The sequence below is a fragment of the Leptonychotes weddellii genome, chromosome 14, assembly GCF_054177405.1.
Source record: "Leptonychotes weddellii isolate Sample4059 chromosome 14, ASM5417740v2, whole genome shotgun sequence".
Classification (NCBI taxonomy): domain Eukaryota; kingdom Metazoa; phylum Chordata; class Mammalia; order Carnivora; family Phocidae; genus Leptonychotes; species Leptonychotes weddellii.
Window position 1 is genome coordinate 50,714,329 of NC_138382.1, and position 27,892 is coordinate 50,742,220.

Consider the following 27,892-nt stretch of genomic DNA (forward strand, 5'->3'; position numbering starts at 1 on the left):
GGACTCGATCCCAGGACCCTGGGATCATGACCTGAGCCAAAGGCAGACGCTTAACGACTGAGCCACCCAGGCGCCCAACTTGGCGACCTTTTAGTAAAACCAAAAGATAACAGGAGATTATCACACTATAAATTCTTAATATCTACAAGCTAAGTCAACTGCCATAGTGGTGGGTTCTCTTGATATCTGTTTGTTAATTCAAATGATTCTGTCTAATAAAATTAAAATAGAAGGTAGAAATGCTCTGGTGGAGTCAGGTGTCTTACTTAAGCTTCCATAGGATTTCATTCAAAAATAAATACAATATGATTGAAAATTAACAAGCTCATATTTTAAATTTGCCTTTTTAAAAATTCCTCAGGTGCGGCGAGATTGGTATGTTTATGCATTTCTGTCGTCTTTGCCCTGGGTTGGAAAGGAGTTGTACGAAAAGAAAGATGCCGAGATGGACCGCATCTTTGCCAACACTGAAAGCTATCTTAAGTAAGGACACAGCTCATAGTTCTTACTGATATGATAAATGTGTTGTATTTTATCTGTTAGTAATGCCGTGTCAGTTTCATTTCTCAAAGATAAGCTGTGGTGTTTCCTATGGCTTCCTCCGAGTAACTTCATTCCCCTACTGTTGTAATTTATTGAGACCTCAGAGTAATCAAATGTTTGCTTACTTTGCTGATGCAAAGGAGTTGGTAACATAGCTCCTTTTAAGCTGCTTTGGTACATATTTGCAAAGTCATAAAATATCTTCTATCCTCACACAGTGGTTCTCAAATCGTAGTGTGCATAGAATCACCCATGGTACTTAAATGTGCTCCAACCCCAACCTGCAGACCTACTGAATCACAGTATTTGAGAGAGAGGTTTAGCATATACAGTGTATTTATTTCGTGTAAGTTAATCCCAGACCAAGTCCTTAAAACATTGGCTCTTAACTTCCACCCAGCCCACACTTCTTGAGTAAATGACACATGTCAATTAAAATAGTCTCATATCCTCCTATTACCCATTTCTTCCAAGTAGGCATAAAAACTTGGTTTGTCTTATTAGGTATACTGATAGTAGGGCTTGTTCACAAATTTAGTGGTTAACCAGCAGTGTGGTAATGGTTTTGTGTCCCCTTATCTTCTTTCAGAATAATTTTGTTATAAGTTTCATATTCTATCTATTAATAGGTAACTTGTTTGGATATTGTTAATCAGTCAGTTACAAATAAAGCTACAAAAAAATCTAAAGATAAAAATCTTTGTTCTTAAGCTACTTTTAAATGATAAATCTCTTTAATGTTTTTATGTTTCTGAAAGTCGTACTGGTTCTTTTTAAAATGTAGATGTTTGCAAAAGACTAAAACTAAAAGAATATGAATATCCTAGCGTTTGAGTATTATGTCCTTCCCCTTTTTTATACAAATGGTAGTCCAGTATACATACTGTTCTTCACTTGCTTTTTTTCACTTAATATAACTTGGATTTATTGCATAAAAGTATATAGATCTGCCTCATTCTTCTTTAACAGCTGTACAGTATTCCACTCTTTTAACATACCATAATTTCTTTAACAAGTCCTTTGTTGGTAGACATTTAGGTTATTTCCAGTCTTTTGGTTTTATAAACATTGCCTCATTGAATATCCTTATGTATGTATATGTCTTTGTGTACATGTGCAAATATATCTGTGAAGAGTGGGAGTTTTTAGAAATGGCATTGCTGGGTTGAAGTGTCTTAACAATTTTAATTTTGATAGACTTAGTCGAATCGCCTTCCAAAGAGATGATACACTTCCAAATCTCCTCTAAAGAGATGATATCCAATTAGCCCCTCTGCCAGCAGTGTTTGAAATTGCATATTTGCCTACATTTCAGCAATATAATACATTATCAAAATTTTTGATATCTGCCAATCTGATAGGTAAAAATGTTATTTTACTGCTTTAATTTGCATTTTATTAATTATGAAGCAACTGAACATCTTTTCATGTTGTTAGAAACCTAAGTGTAGATTTTCATTTCTATGTTTAGAAGACGCCAAAAGACACATGTGCCCATGTTACAAGTATGGACTGCTGAGAAACCACATCCACAAGAAGAGGTAAATTGGTTCTGTCACATGATAACAAGCACAGTCAGCTCTTGAGTAGATTCTTATCTCTGACACAGTCAAATCATTCCATTTATATACGTTAGCTAGTTTTCCACATTTCATATCAGGGGTCCAGCTCCTCATAGCTCTAGATGTATAGTGGATTTTTTTTTTTAAGATTTTGTTTATTTATTTGAGAGAGCGCGTGCAGGGGCAGGGGCAGGGGGTAGGGGGGTTGGGCAAAGGGAGAGGGAGAGAGAATCTAGGCGACTCGGTGCTGAGCATGGAGCCCAACATGGGGCTTGATCCCACAACCCCAAGATCATGACCTGAGCAAGAGTCAGACACTTCAACCAACTGAGCTGCTTGGGCGCCCCAGCATATAGTGGATTTTTAATAAGTGTTAGAATGTAATCAAAGCATTCCCTGTTCTGTGGGATTCCAGATATAGTTGTTTTTATTTAAATGCCCAATTTGAAAATGTAAGCGGTAACAGCTTACAGACAGGTAGACTTTATAAAGTAATTAAAAACAAAAACTTAGCACCATTCCTTTGTACTATATTTAATTGCAAACTCACTTACTTTTGTATCCTGTATTTTATAAGGTAATAGTTTTTGGTTTATGTAGTTTAATTCTTATGACCTCCAAATATACATATTACTAAAAATTAATCTGTCTTTAGTATTTAGATTGCCTGTGGGCCCAGATTCAGAAATTGAAAAAGGATCGCTGGCAGGAGCGGCACATCCTAAGACCTTATCTTGCCTTTGACAGCATCCTATGTGAAGCACTGCAACACAATCTGCCTCCTTTTACACCACCTCCTCACACAGAAGATTCAGTGTACCCGATGCCGCGGGTCATCTTCAGAATGTTTGATTACACGGATGATCCCGAGGTATGTGACCAACTACAAGTTCCTATCAGAGGGCTTATATTGCATTGTGCTTGTGGCTTAATCTTGTTTGAATTATGCCTGTGATACATTTTAATTCCTAGTGGTTTATTATCTGAGAGGACCAACAGCAGTGAAGTTAACAGTTTAATTTAGTGAATGGTATCACCTCATTATGTAAGAAATTCTATTTAGCATGTGTAAGTAGATTGAGAGTACAGTGTGCAATAGGTTCAGCAGCCAGACTGGTTTAAGTTTTAATCCTGGTTTAGTCAGATCCTAGCTATATGATCTTGAGTGAGTTATTTCCTCTCTACCTTAGTTTCGTAATGGAATAATAATAATAGTATATTCTAATAAAGATTTAATGAGGATTGAATTACTAAAACATAAAATGCATAGAACAGTATGTGACACATAAGTGCTCAATAATTTTAGCTATTATTAATAAGACTTTTTTAAGAAAAATACCTAGGTTTTTTTTAATTTGTTGTTGTTGTTTTGGTTTTTTGAGATTTTATCTATTTATTTGAGAGAGAGCACAAGCCAGGGGAGTAGAGGGAGAGGGAAAAGCAGGCTCCCCACTGAGCAGGGAGCCCGATGCTAGGCTTGATCCTGGGACCCTGGTATCACCACCTGAGCCAAAGGCAGATGCTTAACCGACTAAGCTACCCAGGCGCCTCAAAAAATACCCAGTTTTTGAGATTATCCATCTCTAACCCTCACAGCTTGTCTTATTATTCATACTATATAATTGGTTTTTTTTAATATTATAAAATATTTTTAGGGGCCCTGGGTGGCTCAGTCGGTTAAGTATCCGACTTGATTTCGGCTCAGGTCGTGATCTCGGTCCTGGGATGGAGCCCCATGTCAGGTTCTGTGCTAAGCGTGGAGTTGGCTTGGGATTCTCTCTCCTTCTCCCTCTGCCCCTCCCCTCCACACACTCACTCTCTCTCTCTCAAATAAATAAATCTTTAAAAAAATATTTTAAAATATTTTTAATTTAAAAACCTCAAAGATGAGTATAAGCTGACTCTAGTTTTTAAATATGCATATTCTTTATTATGAAGCCAAGTTGTTAACAGCCATTATACTTTACTAATTAAGAAAATGTATGATTTTGATATTAACCTTTGGTATAAAAATTCACATTTTCACTCTGTTTTATTTTATATCTTTGCATTTGAATGACTGTCTTAACTTGAACAGCCCAGCAGCAAGCATGGTGATCACTGGATCGGTTCTGGCTAAAGTACCATATCCATTGCTTAGTACATCCTAGTCAGCAGAGAGCAGGGCTTTTCAGCCTTGGCACAGTTGACGTTTGGAGCTGGAGAATTCTTTGTGGTGGGGGGCTGTCCTGTGACTGTAGGATGCTTAGCAGCACCTCTGGCCTCTACCAGCAGCATCCAGAGGGGAAATGTCAGGTGTAACAACCACAACTATCTCCAGAGATTGCCAGGTGACCCCTAAGGGCAACATTGTCCCATTTTGAGAACCACTATTACCACCTGAGATCAAACTTGAGTTTTCTTTCTCCTGTCTTCTCTTTTCTGTCCTACCTTAAATTGCTTTTGGCCAGTGAAAATTTAGTATATGTATAATCTGTCTCAGAATAAAACATTGTCAGATAATCAGTTATATGTACAGAATTATCAGCTTGCTACCCACTTTGCTATATTGCATATATAGTGAAAGGCTTTCAGTCAACATTATGTAATGGTCTAATTAGGGATATCTAATTGGAAATCTAATATAAGATGGCTAGAATCTTTGTAGTTAGGCATTTGTTTGTATGAGAGGAACTAGAATAGGACCTTCAAATGTGTTTCTCTTATTTGATGTTGCTTGTATATTTGTACTTAATTTATAAGAAAACTTATATTTATACTTAATGGGTGTTGCCTCTCTAATGTGCCCATTTTCCCTTGCCAGAAGAGTATAAACGTATAAAATATTTGTTTCCCTAAAAATGAAAAGGATTTGGTTCTTTTGTTTTGGTCTCTGGGGAAAAAAAAAAGTTTATTTGAAAAAATTAAAAATTAATGGAGATTAAAAGTCTGCAATAGTAAATAATAAGTAAATAAAAATAAACTCTTTGAACCTGTTTGCTATGCATATGCTTAAAAAAAATATGCAGGTAATGTTTTTTAATCATCTTTTTAAACAAAATAGTATGGCTGTCTTTTTTTTTTAAGATTTTATTTATTTGAGAAAGAGAGAAAGTACAAGTGGGGGGGGAGGGCAGAGGGAGGGGGAGAAGCAGGCTCCCCAGTGAGCAGGGAGCCCAACAGGGGGCTCTATCCCAGAACCCAGAAATTATGACCTGAGCGGAAGACAGATGCTTAACTGACTGAGCCACCCAGCGGCCCCAGTTATGGCTGTCTTTCAACGCATATGTGACTTTTTATGTCTATACAGTGTTTGAAGTAAAAATTTCTCCTCTCTCTGTATTTATTATGGAAGTTAATCCACTCTCGTGGTTTAAAAAAATCAAATCGTATAGAGCTAATAATATAAGCTCTTTGGTTTGAGATGGATGATGATAGGTTAATATCAAAATCATACATTTTCTTAATTAGTAAAGTATAATGAGTATAAGCTGACTCTAGTTTTTAAATATGCATATTCTTTATTATGAAGCCAAGTTGCCACCCTAATTGTATTGTCGATGGAAGTGAGTATGACAGTGATAGGAGTTTTCACACTTCTGAACTTTTATCCTCAGCACCCAGTATAGTGTCTGGAACGTAATAAGCTCTCAAATACTTGTTAGACAAATGAAAGACAGTGTCTTTCTCTAGATTTGTAGTATATACATTTGGTTTTCTTTCCAGGGTCCTGTAATGCCAGGGAGTCATTCAGTTGAAAGATTTGTCATAGAAGAGAATCTTCACTGTATCATTAAGTCCCACTGGAAGGAAAGGAAGACTTGGTAAGATTCTTTTCACGGTAACTTTTTGAGTGGAGAAAAAGTAGCAATTTTGATTTGGTAAGAGCAAAATGTGTTAGGAGTGTAAGAAAATCTTCCTCTCTTCCTGATGCCCTGTCTTGCTAAGTAAGACCAATTTCTAAAGACCCTTCTTTGCTTTGTCAAGGCCCTTCACACTCAAATAGTATCTCTCTGGCTGCTTCATAAAGTTACTATAGTGCTTTATAATAATGTGCACATGATGTTGGCTTTTTTGTGTGGGTATTTGCTATTTGCTGTGGACAAACTAACTTGAATGACTGTTTTTGGTATGAATGTTACGGGAATAAAAGAATATTAATAGTTTTCTAACATTTAGATATCAAGCTTTGGAAAAGTTTATTTTTAGTATTTCCTTAAGCCTTGGAAAGTTTTGGTTTAGATTTTAAGGTGGAAAGGAATATAGTATTTGGGGAGTGGTCTACTCTATTAACACTTTTAAAGTTAGTAGATCTGAATATGCTTTCTTAGTAATATTACTTTTACTGCTTTTGATCTTTCAAGGAGTTTTGGATGCATTAAAGAGTTTCTTCGTGGTAAACAGAGTAGTTTGTGCTATAGTTAATTAAGTGAAGTACCTGAAATCTAGAGCATTTCAGAAAAGATTTCTTTCCCTCGAATCCAAATGCGCTGCTTATTTGATTTTTTTATGTATCTTTGTGTACTCACTAAACTTCAGTTACATTTGTTATAGTGCTGCACAGCTGGTGAGCTATCCAGGGAAGAGCAAGATCCCCTTGAACTACCACATAGTTGAGGTATGCATTCCACATGGAGCATGTTTCTAAGTTTCAGAATCTTTCTGCTGATTTTAAAGTGTAATAGACTCTTGGCTTTTTTTTTTCCCTCGCAACTTGTCAGGTACTGAAAATTAACACAGGAGCAAGGACATTGCTGTCAGTTTTGGTGCTCTGTTAGCCATGTTAGTAAAGAGAAAAGAGGAGGTTGAGACCAGTAGCCAAATGGAATATTGTGTTGCCCATAAATTATTTATATAGTATGTCTTCATTCATGGATAGTGTAAGTTACCTCCAGTCCTATCAGCACATTGTCCCCTTACCAGATACATAATTGGCTTGAATACTTCAACATATTGTATTACTGGGGCACCTGGGTGGCTCAGTCAGTTACGCGTCTGCCTTTGGCTCAGGTCACGATCCCAGGGTCCTACAATTGAGTCCCTCGTGGGGCTCCCTGCTCAGCGGGGAGCCTGCTTCTCCCTCTCCCTCTGCCACAGCCACTCCCCCTGCTTGTGCTCTCTCTCTCTCGTCAAATAAAATCTTTTTTAAAAATAAATAAATAAATAAAATATTTTATTACTTTAGGCAAATAACCTATCCTTAACTGTGTTTATCTGGCTTCTTACTGCTAGCATACTCATACTAGTATATTCCCTGTAACACAAGGTAGGGAGAAGTGTGAGTATTCCTCGAAATCAAAAAAGCCCATTGTTTTTGGAAGTAGGAAGAAAAGATGATGCTTTTGACCCCATATTAGGTCATGCAGAGGGGTGATAGTAGTAGTTAAGTTGAACGCCTTGTAGAGATTTATGTTCTAAAAAACTGTTTTCACTTGACACATACATGAGTCAGATTGTCGATTGCATTATTCCTTTATGTTAAAAAACTCATGAAAGTGAGCACAGTTATGATGTATTACAGATTCACTTTTTATTCATACTGCATTTGTGTGCTTTCTTAAAAATACTGCATTTGTTCTGTCTTTATAAAACTTGAGAGCATGTTTAGACTATGAACCTGACTCATTGACACGTCTGTTGAAATGCAAAATGTAAGTCATATTTTCAAATCTGAAATATGTGTAAAAATTCATCAGAATGAAGTACAGAGGGATGGGAGATGGGAGTGAGAAGAAGGAATGCAGACCCAGGCTTTAGAATTCCAGATAGGTGGTCCATGAATTATATAGGGAGGGTAGAAACAAGTTTCTGAACAACAATCATGGCAGAGAAATCTTGGACTACCAAAGAGATGGCCAGGCACCATCTCTTTTTAAGTAGTTTTGAAGTAGCAGCCTGGAATGACTTGACTGTCTTCTCTTCCTATCCTCAGAATCTAGTGAGGGTTTTTACTACTAGGAATGAAACCCTGATGGATCACCTGCCTGAATCAACTCTGATATTTCCAGAGTTGGAATTTAATTGCACAGTTCTTTGGCAGTATCAAATAAGCATTAATTTTTGTGTATTCTTATTTGAGTTATAGAAGGATGAAATTTTCATTACAGTATTCAATTACAGATCTCCATGTTTTAAAGAGCATAATTTTAAAGATTAAAAAGGAATTTTTTTTATTATGAATGCCATGGAGTTAGAGTTTACGTTTAGAATGTTGAGGTCTTTCTGATGAAAGTACAGATACCTGTTGAATTGAGTTCTGACTCATGAATTCTTTTGTAGGTGATCTTTGCAGAGCTGTTTCAGCTTCCAGCACCACCGCACATTGATGTGATGTACACAACACTGCTCATCGAGCTGTGCAAACTTCAGCCTGGCTCTCTACCCCAAGTTGTATCCTTCCCTTTGCTTTTAAACTTAATCTCTTTGGCCTGGCTTTAAAAGACTATTAAATATTTCTTACTGGGTTTAAATCACTTCCTGGCAAGTTTGGCCATTTCTTCAAAAGTTAAACATACGTGTAAACATACGTTAAACACAATCCAGCCATTCCACTCTTAGGTATTTACCTAATGGAAATGAAAGCACATTTCCCTACAGAGATTTGGGCATTAATGTTCATAGAAACTTTATAATAACCCCAAATGAGGCAATCCAAACATCCATCAATATATGAATGAATATACAAATTTGTCATATCTGTACAATAGAATACTACTCAGGAATAAAAAGGAACAAATTTTTGGTGCAGGCAGCAACTTGAATGAATTGCAAAATAAGTATGCTGAATAAAAGTTGCCAAACAAATAAGAATTTATACTCTGTGATTTCATTTACACAAAATTCTAGAAAATGCAAAGTAATCCATTGACAACAGACCAATATTTGCTTGCAGACACAGGGGAGGAGGGGGAGAAAGGATTCCGAAGGAGCGTGGGGAAAGTTCAGAGTAGAGGTGATGTATATATTCACTGTGTTTATTTCACGGGTGTATGCAGGTCAGATTTATTGTATATCATTGGTAACTTACTCAAAGCTGTTTTTAAAAAAATCAATTATATGAAAAGATGCCCAGCATTATTAGTCATTATACAGACTTCTAAAAAATGTTATTTTTTTTATCACAACTTATTTTGAAGAAGGATGGAGAGTAGTTTTCCTTATCCTCAAATTCACAGCTTGCACAGGCAACTGAAATGTTATACATGCGTTTGGACACGATGAACACTACGTGTGTGGACAGGTACAGTAATTGCCTTATTTCTGTACTGATGGCTAGCAGCTTCTCCTCCCTGTGCTGTATAAAAGAATTGGATCAGTAAAACATTTGCCTTTTTAGAATTTCTAAGTTGATTTTTCTTTCTTGCCTCCCCAAAATAATCCTCTATATAATAATAAAACTCACAATGTAACATTATACTTTCTAGTACAACTTCCAATATGAAATGATGGCCATGCTGAGGTTTTCTTTAATTTCATTCATTGTTTACTTGTTTGGTGCTTTGGTATAATTATACTTTTTCCTTTGTAATTGGGTATGTAAGCTTTTAAAATAGGCTTTATACTAACTATCCCCTATGCAGAAGCAGAGTCTAATACTGTATACTTATGTATAAATATGTATTATGTGTGTATTTTTGTTTATAGATAGTATCTGCTTCTAAAATAATTAGCTTCTGCATAACTACAGCTTGAAGACTCAGTTTATACCAAAGACCATATTGGATTGTTAGAGGTGTGGTAATTGCATGCCCACTGTCTTCTTTGGGGGCAGGCCTGGATACCACCTTCATCAGCTGGTATTCTTTCTTACCTCTGTCAGTTTCCCAAATCAGATTGGGACAGGTACTGAACATTTCTCCAATTACCATGATCTTTCATGTCCATTGTTCAGATTGCATATCTGAACTTTATCAGTAAGCCTACTCTATGTCAGACCTATTATCCTGAGTAATTTCAGTGATTGCAGTTACAGATCTGTGAGGGACATGCTTTAAGAAAGCGTCTTCTGATTTTTCTCCCAGTCTAATTAATAAAACTAGGAGTTGTGTTGGACATCACATTTATGCCATTTGAAATTCAGGAAATACATATTGGACTCTTACAAATTTCACAGCATTATACTGTATACTAAGGTGATTTACATCATAGATCAGATGTATTTTTAGGGGAAAAGAGATGTATATTTTGTTTGTGGTGAAAAGGGTATAGTGTGGTAATGAGAGACTATGGCTCTGCCGCTTATAAAATGTTTTATGTGCAGTTCCTTTAATCTTTTGCCTCTGTTACATTGTCAGTGAAATGGGGGAAGATAGTACATTACTTGAAAATTATTGTGAGATTTCAACTATATATATACGTGTGTGTGTGTAATGTATAGACATACACACACGCACGTGTGTATACGTAGTGCCTGCCACAAAACAGGCACTCACATCAGATCTGTTATTCATTTAAAAAGGATAGTTCTATTACAACGAGTGAAATAGGGGACTGTTATTTTGGGGGAGAAGATGAATTAAAAGATTTGCAGAGAAAAGGGTAAGTGACAGCAGAAGATACAGCTTTGGTAGGGGGATATGATTTTCATTTAACTCTATAAAATAGGGTTTTATTTGTCTGAAAGATTATATAAGTTCCTGTTACAAACTGCAACCATTCGTCCTTTTCTGTCTCCCCCCACCGCCTGCCCACTTCTCTCTATAGGTTTATTAATTGGTTTTCCCATCATCTAAGTAACTTCCAGTTCCGCTGGAGCTGGGAAGATTGGTAAGTGGTTGTACGTTTTATCTTTCCTTTCTCTGCAGTCTATCGTAATAAAGAAAACTAAATATTTAAAGCTATAACATAAATACAATTTTCTACACAGTCTGAAATACTTTTGGTATACATGTGTGTGTGTGTGTGTGTGTGTATGTGTGTAAATGAAATAATTTAGGTACAGGGAAACTCATTGTAGCTAAGTACACGTTAGGTATAAGTGCAGATTATGTGTAAGAACTTATACAACTACCATTTTCTCATTAGGTCAGATTGTCTTACTCAAGATCCTGAAAGTCCCAAACCAAAGTTTGTAAGAGAAGTTCTAGAAAAATGTATGAGGTAAGTTAGTTCTTTGTGTTTTCTCCTTAGCTTAGTTCTCCTCATTTCTATGGGGGGGATTGTTCTCTTCTTTGTATGTGTGATGTATGTCCAGAATATCATTTTCTACATCCAAGTACCTGCCTCTCTTCCCTTTCAGTTTTTAGTCAAGCCATAGGCTTAAAAAATGAAGCAGCCATGCCATCTGGATTCTGTGGGAATTAGGCCAATGTTTTTTTGTCAAATGTACTTTGAAATAATTTCACATTTCAGGAAAGTTGCCAAAATAGTGCAAAGAACTCTGTATCCTGTTCATTTAGATTCCCTAGTTATTAACACTTCACCACACTTGTTCAGATGTTCACTTCTTTTTCCCTCCTGTATGTATACACCCATCACGTTGGTCTTCTCCTAAGCCCTCTGAAAACAAGCTGTAGATGTGATGGCCCATGTCCTTTAACAGTCCACTGTATCTTTCCTCAAAGCAAAGACGCTGCTAAGTGGCCTGCATGCAGCCCTCCAGATTAGGAAAGCGACTGTGGTGCAGGAGTGCGGCCACCCAGCCTGCAGACGAAACCTTGCCAGCCGTCACGATAATGTCTTTTCCTTTTCTGGGCTGGAGTCCTCTCCAGGATCACAAGGGTAGCATTTAGGTGTCACTCTCTTCCCATTCCTCCCTTGACCAGTTACTCTTTGCTGTCTTTCGTGTTTTAAAGAATCTAGGCCTTTCTTTCTTGAGTCGCCCCCAAGTGTGCTCCTAACCAGACTCAGGACTTACATGGTTGATAGTCTTCCTCGTGCATCGCGTCAGGAGGCCCAGGAGCCCTGCCCCTGGAAATGTTAACCTTGGTCACCTGGTCATGTCCATGTCTGCCAGGCTTCTCCACCTTAAATTCACCATTTTTCCCTCTGTAATTGATTAATATTTTGTGGGAGATATCCTGAGATTATACTCCTATTCTGCATCAAACGTCTACTGACAGCTGCTACTTTTATCTGCCACCACTATGATGACTGCCAAGTAATGATTCTCTTTTTTCATTTTTTCTCTGCATTTATTAATTGGCATTCTGTAAGAAAGCACTATCCTTTTTAGCCCATTTATTTATTTATTCCTGTGTTTATATATCTGTAGGGACTAATGGATTTCTGTTTCCTTCAGTGAGTTATAATCTCTTGCTGTCATTAATTTTGATGCCTAAGTTGTCCCTGATTTGTTTATTGGGGAGCCCCTTGTGCCTCCTGTGTCCTTTTTTTCCTCTCTTAATATCCCCCTCCATTCATTAAGCACTTCCTTATTTTTGGCATAAGCTGTCCCAGACCCAACTTGTGTTTCCTTGCCCCTCCCCTGGAATCATCTATTCACAGAGCCCACGTTTCTTTTCTTTTTTCTTTTCCTTTCTTTTCTTTTCAAGATTTTTTTTATTTATTTGGGAGGGAGCACGCGCGCATGCTTGCATGTGTGCACGAGCAAGCACAAGCGAGGGGGAGGGGCAGCGGGAGGAGAAGCAGGCTCCCCACTGAGCAGGGAGCCCGATGTGGGGCTTGATCCCAGGACCCTGCGACCATGACCTGAGGCAAAACCAAGAGTCTGACACTCAACCGACTGAGCCACCCAGGCGCCCCTCACAGAGCCCAAGTTCCTAATAGTGGAGTATGGTATTTAGGGACCAAGATCTGGACACTTGATGTGCTCATTGCTCTTGGGATGGACAAAGATAGTATATACATTTATGCACACAGACACACATACATAACTTTTCATATCCACCTAGGTGTGTGTATCCCTCCAGCTCTATCTCATTTTTTTTCTAGCCTTCCCCTTGCCATGATTTCTAAATACCTTTTCAGGCAGTAGGAAACTTGGCTCCCGTTAGCCTTGATATACGTTTATTTGCTACAGTATAATCAGTCTCCCCATCATGGAGTCTCCTCTGCCCCACCCTACCCCAGTACCACTCCACATCCTTGGTCACCAGGCTTGTAGACCCACCGGCCCACACCTCACTGTGAACCAGTAAGTTTTGAAGAAGGCCTTAGTTTCAGTATGCTATCATAGACAAAAGCTTAAAGGACTTGTTTTCCCCTTTGGCTTCTGGGCTGTCAGCTGAGTCCAGGGCGTTAGAGATGGGACTCTCCTGGTAAGTTAGAGGTACCAAAGAGGGGAACTGATGAACGGTATTTTCTGAGGCTCTTATTTGTATTATAGGTTGTCTTATCATCAGCGTATATTAGATATTGTTCCTCCTACCTTCTCAGCTCTATGTCCTGCAAACCCAACCTGCATTTACAAGTACGGAGATGAAAGTAGCAGTAAGTAACACAATATAGTTCATTCCATTGTCTTTTAAAAGTACCAACACCAGTATTCTCTGAAGTCAGTTATTTAAGGTGGAGAAAGTGAACTTTTTCTTTTCTTGGGTTTATATTTTGTGTTTGAAAGGTGATCTATACTAGTCACTGTTATTTTGTTTGCCCTGTCATTTTGAAGATTCATGATTTACTTAGTTATTATTGGTTTGTAATTTTTTTCTTAATATTGTTTATGTTATAGCCATGACATTATTTTAAGTATGCTGCTAAGTACAGCAAGTTGAATGTAGAGCCAGAACTTATTAAGATGAGAGTGTATCTGTCATGGCAGTAGAGAGTATCTGAATTATCACATGATACCAGTTCAGGTGTGGGAACATAGGTGCACATAGACTGTATTTTGACCAGCAATATGCCTCTAGAAGTAAATTCTTAAATACGGTTTTTTCACTTTTTGGTTACCTCATGTCTGAGATTATGCTGTGACTCAGAGGGCCTATCCTGTGATATGCCATTTTGTGCTTTATGTTTAAGGAAGATCACATTGGTGATCACTGGCAGAGACTTAGGTGCAGAGGTTTTCCACGTTAGTCTTTGCAGATGGCACTGCACATGGCTCCTCCGTGGGCCTCCCACGTCATGGTGTGTGGCCCTTCTTACATCTTGAAACTCACTCATCTCCCTTGCCTTCTGTGCCCCTGGTTCTCCAGCTCCACCTCACACGACACCTGTTTCCCTTGAAGTAAACTCAGTTGGTCCCAATGCTGAGTACATCTGCTGTGTCACTATGTCACTTAATCCTTAAGACAACGCAGAGAATCAATGTGTTTATTAGACCAATTTTACAATGAGGAAGATCTTCAAAGAGGTGAAGCCAGAGTGAGATGGCTTCCGAGTGGTAGAGCCCCGACTCACGTCCAGCCTTCCTAACTGAGCAGCTTCGCCCTTCCCGCTGTGCTCTCCTGCCAGAGCAAAGCTTGGTGCAGCAGCGCTCGTACGCGCTGTCTTGAGCTCTGCCTTATCCTGGCCCAGAGAACCGTAAAGTCGTCGTTGATAGCAACAGCTCAAACTTTTGTTGAACGTTGAGTTTTCTTTATTCCCGTAGAAGCAGATGAGCCTAACAGTTAAAGCCCTCATAACAGTTGTCCCTACAATGTTATTTGTCACTTCTTCCCAAGTGGACCCCTGCTCCAGCCAGGCCACTTCCTCTTTCATTTATTCCGGGCTCATGGTTCTTGGTTTTGCCTTTATTTGTGCCATTAACCTCGGTCTGGAAAGCCCTTTTTCTCACCAGTTCCTGTGCTCTCTCCAGGGTCTGGCCCAAGCTCCTCTTCTGTAAATACTAAAGTTTAGCAAGCCAGTTTTGTGTTGCTCTGGCTACTTTGTTTGTGACTATCTTGGTTCCCCCACTACAACGTAGACCCTTTAGTGACAGGTTTCTCTTTTTCTTCACTTATTGTCTCTCTTACTTTAAAGTAAAAGCACACAGCACATGGGACCTATTGTAATTGACTTCATTCAAAATGCTTAGCAACTCCTGTTCTATGTCAGGATTGTCTTTTTGTTACCCCTTTGTCTGCCTTACATTAAAAGATTTGCAGTTGCTCTGGTGATGCCATATACTATACATTAGTGCAGATTTTATACAATAAGGACTCAACAGATAATAACTAATAGTAAATACATGGAGTCACAGCATATGAGCATCTGGCTTATACAGATTCAAGTGTATGGCCTAAGCAAAAGACAAAAGCAAATCTATCAAATTGGCAGCCTTTCCCTGTTCAAACTCAAACTTCACTATCCTAGGGAAAAGGAGGAAGAAGGGGCACTGACCAAAATGAAAGAAATACATTGAGTCTCAGCTTTTTAAAAGCTTAATAAAAGCCCAGGGATTTGAGGACTGTCAAAGGACAGTCATAGAAGTTTAAGTTTCTTGGTTATTTAACTATTTACAAGAACAATCTTAAAACTTGATCTACCCTCTTCCCCATTCTGTGCTTAGATTCTCTTCCTGGACATTCAGTTGCCCTCTGTTTAGCTGTTGCCTTTAAAAGTAAAGCAACCAATGATGAAATCTTCAGCATTCTGAAAGATGTACCAAATCCTAACCAGGATGATGATGACGGTAAGGGAATTAAGTACTTCTTCAGTGGCACTATGTATAGGCCAGGTTAAAGCATAAATATAAAGCATAATGTCAGTTCCTCCTAAGTCTCAGTGGATGCTCCTAACCAGTGGCCTGTTCAGTGTGTCAGTGGTTCCTAAAACCCAGCTACTCTCCCTTATGTAAAAAGAGATCCTCACCTCCCTGTGACATAGCTTACATTCAGTTTAGAAACTAAACACAAAGGAAAATATGCTCTTACCGTTTAGAGATTTTTAAACATTCCCTGTTTTCACTTTAGAGAGGTTCCTGACTGGGAGGACTTAGTGAATTATAAAGTTGGATTTTTCACCAATTTTTAAACTATTACAATAATAATGTTTAATACATACTGAGTATGTACCATGTAATTCCAACCAAAATCCCTAGGTTTTTCTCTGGGCGAGAATGGGAAAATAGGCAAAATGATTTGTAAGTTTATCTGATCAGTAAATGAACAAGACAAAAAATGATGAGAGGGACTTGTCTTTTATCACATATTAAAAGATATCTTGAAAACTACAGTAACTAAAACAATGTGTACACTGGCACCAAAAGAGACAAATCTGTAAAACAGATGAAAAGTCTACCGGGACAACTGGGTGACATTTCGGGGGAAAATTTTTTTTGTTACACGAGTACATAAGGACACATGCATAGTAAACGACTTCATCAAAATAAAACATGAATGGCCCTTGGGTTATTTATTACTAGGATTTTGTTTGGATTTTTCTAAGAAATTTGTATTATGATAGAAAATATATTTAGAAAGCATATGTTGAAATGATGGTCATAAATTTGGACATTGTCAGACATCTTAAGACTTAGACTTAACTGTTAAGTATTTACTGAATTATTTTATTAATGTATTATTTGCCACCATACAGAGAGATATGAACAAGGAAGTTTATGTGGCATTTGTAAAAGAAATGAATCATATAAAAGAATTAGGGAAACAATCCCAAAAAACTAAGAATTAAGATTATGCTTAGTTTTATATTTTGACTATTTGAAATCAGCAGTGGTCTTTTATTGTTTCATTAGTATTCAAAGACATGACTGACATGTCTGACTTGCTTGGATGTGAGCATGCCATCCATCTAGCTCCAGGTGATGGACCAAGGAATTGCTATACTTATATTTTCTAGCTGTCTTACTGTGGAATATTTTTCAGATGAAGGATTCAGCTTTAACCCTTTGAAAATAGAGGTCTTTGTACAGACTCTGCTACACTTGGCAGCCAAATCATTCAGCCACTCCTTTAGTGCTCTTGCAAAGTAAGTGCAATAAGAACATATACTCTGTTTTGAGGGTTTGGCACGTTGCTTGGTGCATACCAGTGATACAGTAATCTTTAGCTAAAATGGTTGAACGTGAAGATCTTAGTATTGTCTTGTATTTTAATACAATGGTTCTGGTTTGTAGTAGCTAACACCCTGTTTGGCTCCTGTCAGTCCGTGTGGACCGTTTGCCTATATACATGGCAGGTACATTTTTTCATGTGTACTTTTAGAGAAACTAGTGAGAAACCTGGGTCCGTAGGACAATCATATATATAGTCAAGAAGCTCCCACCCTGTCTAAACCTCTTCCTAAAGGAAGGTAAGCAGAAATGAGAGCCAACTACATTTTGGGGAGTCACCCAAAGATTGACACCTATAGACAGAGCTTTCTACCACCTCAGACAATGCAGAAGAAGGAAGAGCATACAGATACTCCTGCAGCGGAGCGGAGAAACCAGGTCTCTACTGCAGGGTGCCCGCGGACAGTGCAGTCAGGCTACTGCTTCACCTGCGTTCAGAGACCGCTCCCTAGCCCTCACCTGTTCTTAGCTACACGGGAAACTGGGGTTCTAGGCTGATGGTGGTATATTGAAAATCTCTTTTAAGATTTTGTCACAAATTTCATACAGACCATGAATTCTTAATCATACCTTTTATATCCTTAATGGTTAACATTCAGTTACTTTGTATTTATGTATTACACTGTAAACTGAGTAGCATCAAAAAGGCCTTGAAAAACTTAAAATCCTTAATGAATAAGTTGATCTGTGGTATTTTTACCCCCACTGTCAAAAGGTTTCATGAAGTCTTCAAAACCCTGGCTGAGAGTGATGAAGGAAAGTTACATGTTCTAAGAGTTATGTTTGAGGTCTGGAGGAACCATCCACAGGTAAAAATTGTAATTGGACATGCTGAGGCTCGGACTATATAGGTATAAAAATAAGGCAGTTAATGCCATTGTGTTAAAACATGAAATTTGAGTCTGTCTGTAGAATGGTTTTAAACTCTGTAGTTTTTTTAATGCTGTAGAAGTCATGGTATTTGATTCATTCATTAAAGAGCAAGTGTTATATGATCAACCCATTTTAAATTTGTAGTAAGAATACTTGTTGCTTGGAAGAGTCTACCACTTGGGTTAGGAAATAGTTATCAAGTCTACCCAATTTTTACAAACCAGCTTTGAGGCTTTCTCAGACCTCAGTTACTGTTTTCATACTATATGTTTTAAAGAGGCATTAAAGTAATTGTGAATATATTAACACTTTTTTTTATAATAAAACATTCTTAGATTTTTTAATTTAAGGATTCAGCGGAGTTTGTATGTTTTGTATTCTCTAATATTTTCAAAAAATTTTAGATGTTAACCACTAACAGTTTTTCTTTTCGCTCCATCTTAACTGGCGTTATAGTTCTCTTACTTTTTTATAGTAAGTACCAGAGCCAAACAGAGTGCAGAATAAATCTTAAGACCTAATGATTGAATTAATCCGTTCCATAACCACTGAAAATGAATTTCAGACTTTCTATTTTGGTTTTGTAGCCGTGGGATTTTTGTGGCTTCCGTGTAAGTGTGATTTACCCTAATGGTTCTTTTCTCATTGTAGATGATTGCTGTACTAGTAGATAAGATGATCCGTACACAGATTGTTGACTGTGCTGCAGTGGCAAATTGGATCTTCTCTTCAGAACTGTCTCGAGACTTTACTAGGTAAGTGTGGATTATTTTACAAAGTTTGTATTCTCTAAGAATCCGTTTATATTTGGTCTCATGCATGAGCTCCAAATTCTGGTTCAGACATCGTTAATATACCAATGGTCCAATCTGGTAGAATTGGACTTGGCAAAAGATTCCTGGACAATGCGAATACACAGCCAGGCAGTTTTGCAGTGCCTCTTAAGGACACACCTGTAAATTGAATCAGGACCCAGCCAGAGAAGCAGAATTGCTGATAAAGGATCCAGACTTGGGAGAGAAGATCAGGCTGTGTGTCAGGGTCTGAACTAGACAGTGGGTCGCAGGGAAGAGTTCCAGCTCAACTGGGGACCTGGAATGCATAGCAGGAGTTAGGAGAAACCAGAGTCACAGTAGATTAGGTATACATCATGGAGGGATTGAGGAAAAGTCTGGTGGACACCTGAGTGCCCATGGGGAAGGGAGGTGTCTCACGTCAGTCACGAAAAACCTAGATTTAATGCAGGAGATTCATTCTAGACCCATTTCCCCTACAGGAAGAGACTTTTCATTAAGCTTAGTTCTTACTCATGGAGTCCACAGGCTTTCTAACTGATTGGGACTGGAACAGTAGGAGTTGATTCAAAACAGGAAATAAAGGAATATTGCTTATAAGGATATAAAAATCCACCACAGCCTTTATCCTCTTCATTGTATTCGGTATTGCAGAGGACACTGGTCTGAAATGAACTGAATCCTTAGGGTGCAAGGGTATGATCGAAAGTTATCATATCAGCCAGATTGGCGTTCATAAATGAAGGCAACAACATTTCTCAGATTTGCAAACTCTCAGAAAATTGACCACCCAGGCTATTTGGTAGCCATTATCCTGAGTGACTTAATGTTTGCAACTCATTTCAACCTCACCCCACACTATAGAGTGGGTTACATTATCTATATTTTACAAAACAGGAAAGTGTTGCAGAGTGCTTAAGTAGCTTGTCCAAAGTCACAACTAAGTACAGAGTCAGAATTCAAACACAGGCATTCTTGAACGGATAAAGGGCTCAAAAGCTCCATCTGTTCTTGAACCCTAAGCTCAAGTATTCCTAACTCTGCAAAGCCTTCCCTGACCACCCCTTCCAGAGCTGAAGTATTCTGCTCTTATGCCCTGTCCACTAATGCACTAGACTTTGAGTTTGGTGACTAAGCTGTTTTATTATCTTCCACTGAAACTGCCATCATCCAAGTCAAAATGTATAGAGGGAAGTCCTCTTCTGCACTGTATCTTGGGGTTAGGAAGAACTAACTAGTTTGTAGATGGACATAGTTAAAGACGCTGCTTCAAAAAAGAAACCATTTATGCAACAAACTTTTTAAAGCACCTACAAGGTGATCCTGCTTGAGCAATTTGCTGATAAAGAAGCGGACATATATTTATCTCATTCTTAAAAGGCCAGCAGTTGATAGCTATTGTGAACTAGTAAGTTCCTTAAATGTTCCAGAGAATTGGCTGAATGTATGCTATAGTTAAATAGCATAAAGGATGTGAAATGAGCCTCAGATTCGGTTTCCATTTTGAGACAACCCCAATACATGATGTTTAAATTTAAAAGAGAGGGGTGCCTGGGTGCCTCAGATGGTTAAGCGTTTGCCTTCGGCTCAGGTCATGATCCCAGGGTTCTGGGATCGAGCCCCGCATCAGGTTCCCTGCTCAGCGGGAAGCCTGCTTCTCCCTCTCTCTCTCCCACTCTCCCTGCTTGTGTTCCCTCTCTCGCTGTGTCTCTGTCAAATAAATAAAATCTTTAAAAATAAATAAATAAATAAATTTAGAAGAGAGAAAATATATTTTTGTTCCTAATGTACATATTTTTTTCTGGTTTGCCATTTCACTTCATTGAGTTATGTACACATACCTTTTATGCGTGTCTAGAAGGGGATGGAAATAAAAATGACAAGGACCCAGTACTGCCTTCCAGGAAGCTCACCTGAGTATAATGGGTAGAGACAGATGTTTGCACAATTTATAATACAAAAAAAATTTTAAGTGTTGCTGGAGAAATAGGACTAATTCTGCCTACTAAAGAGTGGAAGACCTTCAGCATGAGTAGATTATAAAAGTTGAGAGATCTTATTTTCTGTAAGTGTACTTGAACATACAGTAACTAAATGCTGTGTTACTTTAAGATTATTTGTTTGGGAAATCTTGCACTCCACAATTCGTAAGATGAACAAACACGTTCTCAAAATCCAGAAAGAGCTGGAAGAAGCGAAAGAAAAACTTGCAAGGCAACACAAACGGGTAAGTCTAAATGTCGATTCATAAATGGTCAAAGAAACTATGCCAGAAACTCTTAAAAATATTCAAAGTTCGGAGCGCCTGGGTGGCTCAGTCAGTTAAGCCGCTGCCTTCGGCTCAGGTCATGATCCCGGGGTCCTGGGATCGAGCCCCGCATCGGGCTCCCTGTTCAGCAGGAAGCCTGCTTCTCCCTCTCCCTCTGCCTGCCTCTCTGCCTACTTGTTCTCTCTCTGTCAAATAAATGAATAAAATCTTAAAAAAAAAAAATTAAAAAAAAAAAATATTCAAAGTTCATTACCTTGATAGGAACTTCTTTTTTCTGAGGCCAAATTATGCAGACTGTTGTAGAAGTAGAGGGAGAGGAAGGACCTGGGGGTTGTTGCTCCCTGCTCCTACACTGTGTGATGAACCTGGAAAGAAGCCACAAACCTGGCTTTTCCATAGTTCCCTCTGGATCCATGTCATGTTTGCCCTTCCCAAAAGGGAAAGCAGAGAAAGAAAGAGGACACTTGTATTTCTCAGGGAGAACACTGTGTACCACTTCCCCCCTACTGTGGGGAGGGATGGGCAGTCCTTCCCCGGTTTACAGAATACTTGTCCTATCACTGAGTATGGTTAGCCATTTTGGGGGGAAGCAGTGAGCTGCATTCCACAATTTTACATAATAGTACTCCTAGTATTCTTCATGACAGGATTTTCCAGTGTTGTGCATATTTGCCAGAGTAGGTGGAAACAAATTTAATGACTTACATGAACCTATAGAAGGTTCAAGTGCTAGTCTCCATATAGAGATACATACATACATACATGTGGTGTATAAACACACATTCACAAACTAAAATAACTGCAAGGTAAATGATGTCATCCTCATTTTATACATGTCCAAATTGAGGCTCAGAGAACTTAAGTAACTTGCTCAAGCTTACATGGTTGGTAAGTGACAGAGCTTAGGATCTGACCCAGGCCTGTCAAATTCCAGGGACTTTCCTTCATGCCACACTGTTCTCTAGATAGGTGGTGTCCAACACAGTAACTTGCTAGCCACATATAACTGTAAGTGAATTAAAATGAAATACAATTTAGAATTCAGTTCTTTAGTCACACCAGTCCCATTTCAAGTGCTCAGCAGTCCTGTATGGCTAGTGGCTACCGTGATGGGCAGCACAGAGTGACATAACATTTCCCTCATCACAGAAGGGTCTACCGGGCAGTAGTATTTAGAACCTAGCCTTAGTGTGCTATTAGGGAAAAACCAGCTAGATGATCTACCCAGTTGCCTCCAACAGAATAAGGCAGACCCCATAACAGGTGCTACGTTATAGATAAAAGCAGAATTCTGTAAAAACAGAGAGAGGGTTCTGATAATTTTGCATAAAGGGTAGAAGGCGGCCATCACAGATGGGGCCTCAACAACAGTGTGTTATCTTAGCCAAAAGGCTCCTGAGAATCTAACCCTGTACTTCCCTAAGCAGTGGTTCGGTGTTCACCAATTCAGGGTTCACAGCAAATGCATAAACATAATGATGGTGAATAACAAGAATCTACTGTACATTTTCCATGGAGCTCAAAGCTGTTTTCATTTTGAATGGAGGAAAAATGTGACACACACTTCTCCTCCCTGAACGGACTGTCTCGTAAAAGGTGTAACTCACTTCTGCTGGGAATGCAGACATCCCCACGCGCTGTTACCCAAGACGGGTGCCGCAACGTTTCCCTGGCCTGGACAAGTGCCCACAGGACTGGTGGGGGTATGTGTGCATGGAGGGTGGCGGAGTACTTGCACCTTAGAATACAAGTCTGCAAGTGGCATTTGACCAGACACAAGAACATCCTTCCCCTCACTTGATGGGGTTTAGTACGCTGGAATTCTAATGGCATTTTCCTTTTGTTCCTGTGCATCCTGCAGCGAAGTGACGATGATGACAGAAGCAGTGACAGGAAAGATGGGGCTCTGGAGGAGCAAATAGAGAGACTGCAAGAAAAAGTAGAATCTGCTCAGAGTGAACAGAAGAACCTCTTCCTTGTCATATTCCAGGTATCTTGGCTTGGGACACTGATAGGTTAAAAAAAAAAAAAAGTTAGAAAAATGTGATTTTTAATCATAATACATAATCATTTATAAAAGTTTAAAATACAAAAATTTACAAAGGAAGTAAAAGTTTACTGCTTGAAGGTAACCATGTCTGTGGTGTTTACTTAGCGTTCTTACAGGACCATTGCTCCAGGCTCTAACAGAATGTGTGAGGATACTTTTAAGTACCTCTCATTTAGTTACTCCCAATTGTTGATCATTTATTTTCCCTTCTGATGAAGTAGATGATCAGTTTATACATGCATTTCTGATTAGGTCCTTAAAAATAGATGCTGAGAAAAATGACAAGCACAGCAATCTAGATATTAAAGGTGTTCACGTATTGCAAAAAGGGTGTACTGACATTGGCACCGGCCTGCCTTTCTAGACGGACAGTATTTACTAACTTAGGAAGGTTGGTAATACGTACCACAAAGACCAAGTGGAACAGGAATGCCTTTGAGGTCTCTTGGTCGAAAATGTGATTTTTTTCTGAAGTGTAAGAATCCTCCCTGTAACGCTGCTTTAACTTTGTACCCCCTTTCCAGCGTTTCATCATGATCTTGACCGAGCACTTAGTACGATGTGAGACTGATGGGACCAGCGTATTAACCCCATGGTATAAGAACTGTATAGAGAGGCTCCAGCAGATCTTCTTACAGGTTTGTGGGAAACTGATTAGGTAATAAACATCACTATTCTCAGGCACAAGGATTTTGCATTTTAAAGAACGGTCCGATTTGTCAGGAGGTTGTGTAGTACCTCTAAGGCCCTTTTAATGTCCATTTGCTCCTACTGGGGCTCATCAGAGTATTTAGGCTTAAATGACTCCTCTACCATCCAGATTCCTAATTGCTGTTCGCTAGGCCTACAGGGGTCTCAGTATGTGCAAGTCATATAGGCACACACAGAAGAGATTTGCATTTTCTGGCACTTTTCCCCTCCACATAGCCTGAACAAGTCGGATTTTCAGTGAGACAGATGAGCTATTTATTTTTAACAGACAAAATGAAGTTTGGGTTTCTTATTTTATAGAGTAGTTACTAGAGAATTAGCCAGTCATCTGTTATCTTTTTGTAAAAGAAAAAAATTTTAAATGCTCTAACCAGTAAAACAAAAAAAGGAAATTAGTGCGAAGTATCTTTTCTCATGTTTCAGCAACCATAGTTTTCATCCGCTTTCCCGGGTGGTTTTTAATCTTGGGCCAGTCCCTGTCTGGGCTACCTTTGTCCTTCTCCGTAGGGACCCAGCTGCCCCGCCTATGGCCGCCACTGCTCTGAAGCATGAATTACGCTTACGTTCAAATCTCGTTCTGGCCATGAACATCCTACCTGCTTTTTTTTATTTCCAACTATATTTTCTTAACGGTGGGGCTTTTCAGGAGCCCATTCTTCCTCTCGAGCATAACCACTTTTTTCCTCCTACCCTTTCCCATCATTCCACAACGTGGGCAGGCTGCTGAGGGAAGTGTTCTGCAAGATTGCTCAAGTGGTCTTTTTCCTGACCTAAACATCCCCTTTTCTGTGTCCACAGCATCACCAAATAATCCAGCAGTACATGGTGACCCTGGAGAACCTGCTCTTCACTGCTGAGTTAGACCCTCATATCCTGGCTGTGTTCCAGCAGTTCTGTGCCCTACAGGCCTGAGGGTCCTTTTATTCCCCCGTCAAGATTTTTTAAAAATATCTCAAAATAATTTGTCTTATTTTTTTGATGGTTTGAATGCTTGCTTTCTTGTAGCATCCTTTCACTTATTAAAGGGGGAGGGGGAGGAGGACAGTGAAGAATAAAGCATTGATTACCTTTAATTGCCCGTACAAAGCAAAAATTCCCAACTGACAATGTGACGATGACCATAGGATGTATTATATATGTGACAGATACAACTTTTCTGGTATTTTTTCCTCCTTAAGGCACAAAAGATAAGTGATTTGAGGTATGTGAACACTAGAGGTCCAGCTTACAAAGTAGTATATAGAACTGGTGGATTTACTTATCAAGTAGCATAGCTTCTCACAGCTCATGGATAAGCTAATATGGCTGAAATAAAACTAAAAATGTTTTTTAAACTTTGGTATTTCATGATTTATGATCTCAGTCTACTTGAAAATCAGTGGTTTCCTATTGAACATCTACTTCCCTCATTTGGAATTCTCTCTCCACAAGTATCTTAATATTTTAAGACCTTACTTATTAAGAAATGTTATTCAGAGTAGCACTACCCAAATTCTTTACAGTTATATTCTAAATTAAACCACAATCTCTGGGGGTGAAACAGAGCCAGCCAGCGTTCTGAAGTCTCCCCCAGGGCTGTCCATTGTGTGGCAGCTATGGGAACCGTGACCTGAGAGCCATCTGGTCACCTCCTCTAGTCTCGGAGACAGATGTGTCCAAGGTCCACTAGTGAGGTACGTGCTAAAGTGGAAACAGAAGTAGCCAGATTGGCTAAAACTGTACTTGGATTTATATATAGGTTTGGGTTTTGTTTCTACAGAACTTGGTCCAAGTAATTACTAATTCTTGAGCCTGTTTCCTATACAGTATTAAAGCTTAACTGAGAGAGATAAGCGTGCACATAAAATAAGCATAAGGGATTATCTGACATTGCACGTTGCAAGCATTTTAGGGCTTCACTAAACCTTGGGAAAAATTTATCAACAACCCCACAACTGGTAAGTAGTATTCCTGTGCCTTTGTACAGCATAGATATTTTTAACTTATTAACATAAATTTAGGATGCATTAGTATTTTTCATATTGTTACCCAGTCTCTTTTGTTTGCCCCGCATTCAGGGGCTACAGAATATAGTCTACTCAAGAGATAGGAGTTCCTAGAATTTTTAAATACCATTTAAAACAAGAAATAATTATTCACAGAATTAATCTCCCTTCCAGGAATAATTCAGGCAGTGGTTCATATGAAAATAAGTTTGCTTGCTCTTCCTGGAAAGTAGTAGTTTGTTGTATAATTTACTAATCTGTAGTTATACCTGAAAATGAGGAAAGAACTTGCCAACCTGCGTAGAATACATTGGGCCGTCAGTGTTCTCTGGATACTGGGATCATCCTCAAGTGATGAAAGAGTGAATAGAAGCGTACGTGAAACTAGACAAATCTAGAACTATACTGTCCTGATGAGAATACGTGCTCATGAACAAGTGGCTAGTCTGTGCCACATGCCACAGATTCACCCTATTTAATCTTCCCAACCATCCTCTGAGAGATGATTGTGCCCACCCAGCAGATAAAAAGAGGCCCATGGAGTAACCCACCCAAGGCCCACAGCTAGAAAGTGGAATTTGAACCTAGGTCCATGGGGCGCAACGGCTCTTTATTACCGTTGTCAGCTGCCTAGACCCCTCGTTATTCTGTTGACATCAAGCTGGAAGCTCTTCTGTGGTCCCAGGAAGGTCTTGCTACCCATTCTGAATAAATTTTTACTAAATCAATAATTAGCATGGCACGTTAAAAAAAAAATCAACACTTATTTCTATGTTGAATTCTTAGAGAACAATTAGTAATTACAGTCTCAAGTCTATTTGAGTTGGACTAGTTTGGACCTGCCTTTCTTCAAGCATAATCTCCAGGAGAGCTGATCTACAAGGAAGATGAAAACATATAAACTTCCTACTTACAGCAACTGGACTAAAAAAGCCATGTCAAAGAACAACTTGAAAATATCCAGTTTATCTTTACTTGAACAGGTTAAAAAAAAAAAAAAGTCATGCACAGACCCTGTAGTCAAGCACAAATCCTTGTGATCTTTTTGGCAAGACGGGCAAAACTGACTAGCTAAACTTGATCCACATGCCTGGGGTGATGTCGGGCTGTAGGTTATAACTTCCTTTAAAAGTGCTAAGTAAACACAAGATCTCCTCCCTCCCAGGATTAAATGAGAATACCTGTAAGCCATTTCGCATCACACCTACCTGGTTCACGGTAAGTGCTCTATAAAATGTTAACAAGTTAGGATAAACTTAGTACCTTTTTTGATCAATAAGACAATATGGCTGTTTTTCCATTTTAATCCATATTTGAAAAGGGCTATCTAGACACGGACCTTAGGGCCTATGGTAGTAAACTGTAAGGATACAGAAAACATGATCAGACTGCCACGATTCAATTACTGCTGTCCAGTCAGGCCTTGGCCAACAACAGCTCCCCACTCCCTCACATGGAGACAGCATCTAGAAGACCTGGCTAGCCTCCAGGGCGCAGGGTCTACCACTGTCCCTTGTTTCCTGGGAGAAGAATCTGCTTCAGTTGCTTCTGCCCTTACTAAAAGCTCTTCCTCCTATTCCAATCTAGGGTTTGGTTTGGTTTATTTCTCAGTTTTAGCTCTAATCTACCTTTTGAACCTATTCCACCCCTCGCTCCCATCCCTATTGTAGAGAAAAGCAATCCCAGACCCAGTATTTTGCCCACAACCAGACCTGCTGGACTCTAACTGAAACTTGCTCTTAAGTTGTAACATACACATTTCTATTTAGCATTATTTACACGAGTGTTCATTCATCTGTGAATACTTTACACTTAACTAGTCACATCTTCTCATATGTCAGCTCATGGCCACACACAGTACAAGTCTTCCGATACATGTCATCCTCTAGGTTTTCTTCTGGTCCATACTCATGTTGATGAGCAACTGTTTCCCTTCTCCACACGCTGCTTCTTACTGCTCGCCGTAATTCTAAGAAAATAAGGAAAAGCCAGTCTTTCAGTGATGCTATTCAGCTGAATCCCAAAATCCATCAAGCTTGTGTGTGTGTAAACCAAATATGGTTTACATTAATTTTATAACAAATCAAAATTGATTCTAGAACCTTGGCCAGCTTGGCCTGTAAAATTACTCATTGTTGGAGCCGCGTGAAATGGGATATACGGAAATGGGGTAAGTGGGTTAAGAGGGACAGTAAAACAAAATTCAGAAGATGAGTAAAGGGGATTT

At 38.9% G+C, this 27,892-nt stretch overlaps 2 protein-coding genes across 4 annotated transcripts in view; one reads left to right on the top strand and one right to left on the bottom strand.

The window, feature by feature from the left end:
* The first annotated feature begins 334 nt into the window (after positions 1 to 334).
* NCBP1 (nuclear cap binding protein subunit 1) lies at positions 335 to 25,014 on the top strand. Its single transcript, XM_081803248.1, has 18 exons — positions 335 to 483; positions 2,015 to 2,084; positions 2,761 to 2,976; positions 5,811 to 5,908; positions 6,639 to 6,702; positions 8,364 to 8,474; positions 9,260 to 9,324; positions 10,788 to 10,850; positions 11,109 to 11,183; positions 13,372 to 13,475; positions 15,481 to 15,603; positions 16,796 to 16,898; positions 17,699 to 17,792; positions 18,508 to 18,611; positions 20,763 to 20,877; positions 22,781 to 22,909; positions 23,494 to 23,607; positions 24,479 to 25,014. Exons 1-18 carry the CDS (start codon positions 446 to 448, stop codon positions 24,590 to 24,592), a joined length of 1,800 nt encoding a protein of 599 aa, XP_081659374.1. The 5' UTR covers positions 335 to 445; the 3' UTR covers positions 24,593 to 25,014.
* The window catches only part of XPA (XPA, DNA damage recognition and repair factor), a 32,049-nt gene continuing 20,248 nt past the window's right edge, over positions 16,092 to 27,892 (bottom strand). Inside the window, exons 6-7 of one of the 3 annotated variants that reach the window (XM_031038669.2) lie at positions 27,483 to 27,634; positions 16,092 to 22,927 (exon numbers count right to left, since the gene is read on the bottom strand). In XM_031038669.2, coding sequence (XP_030894529.1) covers positions 27,486 to 27,634 — 149 coding nt within the window. In that variant the 3' untranslated portion in view covers positions 16,092 to 22,927; positions 27,483 to 27,485. Of the gene's footprint in view, positions 22,928 to 22,952; positions 27,635 to 27,892 lie in introns of those variants that run through there. The other 2 variants (XM_006742912.3, XR_014140064.1) reach the window with 2 other exon arrangements.

Bases quoted from the DNA above. Each gene is read 5' to 3' on its own strand.
- NCBP1 (XM_081803248.1), top strand. From the start codon at position 446: ATGGACCGCATCTTTGCCAACACTGAAAGCTATCTTAA. The intron at 6,703-8,363 runs GTATGCATTCCA...ATTCTTTTGTAG, and splicing joins TGAACTACCACATAGTTGAG to GTGATCTTTGCAGAGCTGTT. The intron at 11,184-13,371 runs GTAAGTTAGTTC...TTTGTATTATAG, and splicing joins GTTCTAGAAAAATGTATGAG to GTTGTCTTATCATCAGCGTA.